Source organism: Leptodactylus fuscus, chromosome 1 (assembly GCF_031893055.1).
Source record: "Leptodactylus fuscus isolate aLepFus1 chromosome 1, aLepFus1.hap2, whole genome shotgun sequence".
NCBI classification, from domain to species: Eukaryota; Metazoa; Chordata; class Amphibia; order Anura; family Leptodactylidae; genus Leptodactylus; species Leptodactylus fuscus.
This window is the reverse complement of record NC_134265.1, coordinates 364,175,368-364,179,664: the sequence shown is the minus strand read 5'-3', so window position 1 is coordinate 364,179,664 and position 4,297 is coordinate 364,175,368. Positions and strand designations below refer to the sequence as shown.

The 4,297-nt window shown below is 39.8% G+C and overlaps 1 protein-coding gene across 1 annotated transcript; it reads left to right on the top strand.

Moving 5' to 3' along the window:
• The first annotated feature begins 496 nt into the window (after window positions 1-496).
• Window positions 497-3,325, top strand: LOC142182738 (vomeronasal type-2 receptor 26-like). Its single transcript, XM_075257826.1, has 2 exons — window positions 497-620; window positions 2,424-3,325. The coding sequence occupies exons 1-2, from the start codon at window positions 497-499 to the stop codon at window positions 3,323-3,325; spliced, it is 1,026 nt and encodes a 341-aa protein (XP_075113927.1).
• Window positions 3,326-4,297: the final 972 nt, after the last annotated feature.

Below are 4,297 nucleotides of genomic sequence, written 5' to 3'. Positions count from 1 at the left end.
AATATTGATGGGATTTACATTTCTCTTTTCCTCGTTCACTCGTTCACTATTAACCCTTTTGTTTTTTTAAAGCATTTTTTGCATCATTATTTATATGCATTCCTAAAACTTTTGCACAGCATTGCACATCATGAGATCACAATTGTCAGTGTTGTCAATGTTTGTTAAATGCATCCAAACTTTTAAGTTGAAGATGTCTTCCTGAGCGATGGCGGAGTGCAGTGTCCTCAGTGTGGACTCACATTACAGATAGATTTCCCTTCATTGCTACATAGTCTAACTGAAAAAAAATCTCTAAAATAGAGTAGAATATACATTTTATTATGTTTCGGTGAGGTTATATCATACTGTTAGTCTTACATTCAGCATCAGAATAAATATTAATGTGTATCCAGAACATAAATGATGAATACAATCCAGCTGTGTGACTGGTCAGTAATAATATACACTGTATGTATGACTGTATGTATTGTGTATCATTCACTGCATGTACAAGATGCCACAAGGCCGCTGTAATGAGCCGTGTTCTCCGGGATACAGAAAAGCTCCTAATGGAGGATATCATGTCTGCTGCTATAACTGTGTCCCGTGTTCTGAGGGGGAAGTGTCCAATATAACAGGTAAGAATATATTATACATGAGATAATCCAGCATATATGATATAGGAACCAAGTGTGGGACTGGTGTTTGTATACAGGTAAATAAACTTTAATCTGCAGAAAAACATGGGAGGGTTCAAGTTATGAAGCTCAAAGTGTCAGGAAATATTTCTGAATAGTCACGTTCTATATAAACACAAAAAGTTATCCTAAAAGTGTTGTGTAGGACTGAAAACATTGCTGGTACCTTCAATAAAACAGTGTTATACCTGCTAGAGAGGAGCAAACCATCGTGTAATGAGATGGATTCATTACAAATTTTCAAAAATTCACAGATAAACTAAAACCCTGCGGTGCCCTACTGGGCTCTGAACTGCAGGAACACCCTGGTGTGAACAAGGTTCGGCAGTTAGCGTCACTGTCAGCCCACTACACCAACCGGGTGTACTCTGTTAAATCACAAAGGCCTGTGCAGCTCAGAGCAGCCACTACTACACCAAGTCAGTCTAGTCTGGACCTCAGAACTAGACCAAGACCAGTACCCAGTATGTGCTACCAGTGCAGTGCAGTGTACAAGGCAGCTTACTGCCCAACTAACAATGGCTTAACTGACTCAGGGGTAATTTCTAGCTAAGGCCAACTAAAGATTGTTCTCACTGGAACCCATTCACACACACAGCAATCAGGATCTGGAATGCTGAGGAATCTAGCTCCTTAAATAGGGAAAGGGTGGTCCAAGCAAACAGCCCAGCTGCCCACGCTGAGCGGAGATTGGCCGACACCCTAGTCAGTCAGACAGCTGGCCATGCCCGACTGCTGCAATGAAAGTTAATCCCTGCAAGGAGGACAGAATCAAGTAGGGTGATGTAACAGCTGGCAAGGCGCAACAACCAAGGAGCGGACTGTGACCCATCCCCTCGGCCGCAGCTGCCGCACTGTCCTAACACCTATCTATAAAACATAGTGTAGAATACTCTTAGGACTCGTAGAGACTTATCTATAAAACATAGTGTATGACACTGTCAGGACTCCTAGGAACCTATCTATAAAACATAGCGAAGAAAACTCCTTGGGCTCCTAGTAGCGTATAGATAAAACCTAGTAACCTATAGATAAGGCAACTATTTGGGTTATTCAGGACAAACAAGGCTGATTATCAGCTGATTCACTCATCTCAGCAGTCCCTTAGTTAATTAGTTAATTTAGTACAGCAAAGAAGTCAGAATAATCAGAGAAGTCATCAAATCAAAGTTATGCAATTTTTTTTTATATAAGTCAATACTGTATATGGGCAAACCAGAATCCTACAGATAGTTCTACACGTACCTTACACTAGCCCAACATGCCAATAAATTTCTAGACAGATCACTGAGAAGAGCAGACGAGGTGAAACGATGAATCACAGCAGGATGCAAGAAGGCCCGAATAATAGATGGCTTTGTTTGGAACGTGTGAGTTGTCTTCTTTAGCTAAATAAATAGTCATAGGTGCCCTGGTTGGCAAAGTAAAGGCTATAATACTTTCTCACATACATAATAGATGCGGTACACAACATGTAGACTAGTATATCTGATAGAGATGAATCTAGAATTCTGTTACATTTATCCCAGGAAATCTAATGCATTATTGGTAATTAACAGAACTTGAACCCAAGACATTTTTGGAGGGAGGGAATTTGTCTGTACATTTTCCTTTTAGCTATTTGTTAAAAATTGGGGTTGCAAACTGAAACCTAGTAGACGTGAGAATAAATGAATATTTCTGTCTGTATGATATATCTGCTGAGCATATTACTGACCCCAGTATTTCTCTGTGTAATTGTAGATAGTGACATCTGCCATAAGTGTCCTGAAGAAGAGTGGCCCGATAAGAAGAGAGAGAAATGTATCCTCAAACCCTATGAATTTTTATCTTATGAGAAGGATATTTTGATTTTTGTATTTTCAGGATTATCTTTACTTTTTTCTGCTGTAACATTGTTTATATTGGGAATCTTCATCTATTACTGGGACACTCCAATTGTTAAAGCCAATAACCGGACTGTGAGCTTCATCCTCCTGGTCTCCATCTTGCTCGGCTTCCTCTGTGTCTTCTTCTTCCTTGGTCGTCCAGTGGCCATAACCTGCTTACTGAGACAATCATCATTTGGGATCTTCTTTTCCATTGGTGTCTCTTCTGTTCTTGCCAAGACTATCACAGTCTGTATTGTCTTCAAAGCCACCAAACCTGGCAGTGTCTGGATGAAGTGGATCTCACCCAGAGTCTCTTATTCCGTGGTCTTGGTGTGTTCTTCTGTACAAGTCCTCATTTGTGTTATCTGGTTGTTGGTGTCTCCTCCCTATGTAGAGTTTGACCATCAGTCTTATCCTGAGAAGATCATCATTCAGTGTAATGAGGGCTCAGATCTCTGGTTCTACTCCATGTTGGGTTATATGGGGCTCCTGGCCGCTGTCAGCTTTCTTCTGGCTTTCATGGTGAGGACATTACCGGAGAGTTTTAATGAGGCCAAGTACATCACCTTCAGCATGCTGCTGTTCTGTAGTGTCTGGATGGCCATGATCCCGGCTTATCTGAGCACCAGAGGGAAATACATGACTATTGTGGAGATATTTGCTATACTGACCTCATGTGCGGGAGTTCTCGGATGTATATTTTTCCCTAAACTCTACATTCTGCTTCTAAAACCAGAACTAAATTGTAGAAAAAACATAAAGGAGAAAAACTAATTATAAAAGGTGTAATGATGTAAAGTATATTTTATATGTTGTGCTTTTTTTGAAAATGATTTCTTTACCATATTGGACTGACTGTTCATTGCTCTATGTGATGGATTTCCAGGTATCCTGTACGTGATAGTGCAGGTTATTGTTTGATGTCATGTGTCTATTTTGAATCTTAGACCAGGACATCTCCTGTCTCTCGTTTAGATGATCAAAAGGAGATGAGATAGAAAATGGCCAATTTCAACCAAATGTTTATGTTAAATATACATTTATGAATTTTTGATATAGAAACTAGTGCTGCCTCTGGTCATGACCAATCTGAGAATGACAATGATAAATATTTGTAATGCGCTTTTGTCGTGGAGTAAGTTTCTAAGTGATATTACTGAGCAGAGCAGAAAGGTCAGGCAAAGAATTATGTACAGAAAATACAAAGCAAAAAAAGTAATGTTTTTCACCCTCTTGTTTTAATAAATACAATATTTGGCAATGCAAATAGCATGGTAACCTATACACTGTACCTTAAAGGGCTTTGCATGGTTTTCCGAAGATGTCTTTCCTCTATGATTTTTTTTTACTGAGAAAAAAACAACACTTTTAAAAATGTTAATTAGTTGAAATGGGATTTTTTTTGTGTGTCACTAAAGACCATGACCAGCTTGTGTAGGTCCACCAGCTGAAGATAAAGCACTGCCGTCCCAGTTCAGTGTTTCTATAAACTTCTGAAAGTGCACATTTACTGCGAGTGATATCAGTGTAATCCCAAAAGTGCAGTCACCTGTACATCATAGCAAGGCTCCACAGTGACTTCTGCTATGGCAGGGATAGGGAACCTTCGGCTCTCCAGCTGCTGTGAAACTACAACTCCCATCATGCTCCAGTTCCAAAAACAACAGAGCAAGTATGCATGACTTCTGCTATGGCATCTGAGGAAGTTTCTGGATTTTTTCAGCATGATGGCTCGGGTTCCAGATA

Coding starts and splice junctions, on each gene's coding strand:
- LOC142182738 (XM_075257826.1), top strand. CDS start 497: ATGCCACAAGGCCGCTGTAATGAGCCGTGTTCTCCGGGATACAGAAAA. Junction 621..2,423: donor GGAAGTGTCCAATATAACAG/GTAAGAATATAT, acceptor GTGTAATTGTAG/ATAGTGACATCTGCCATAAG.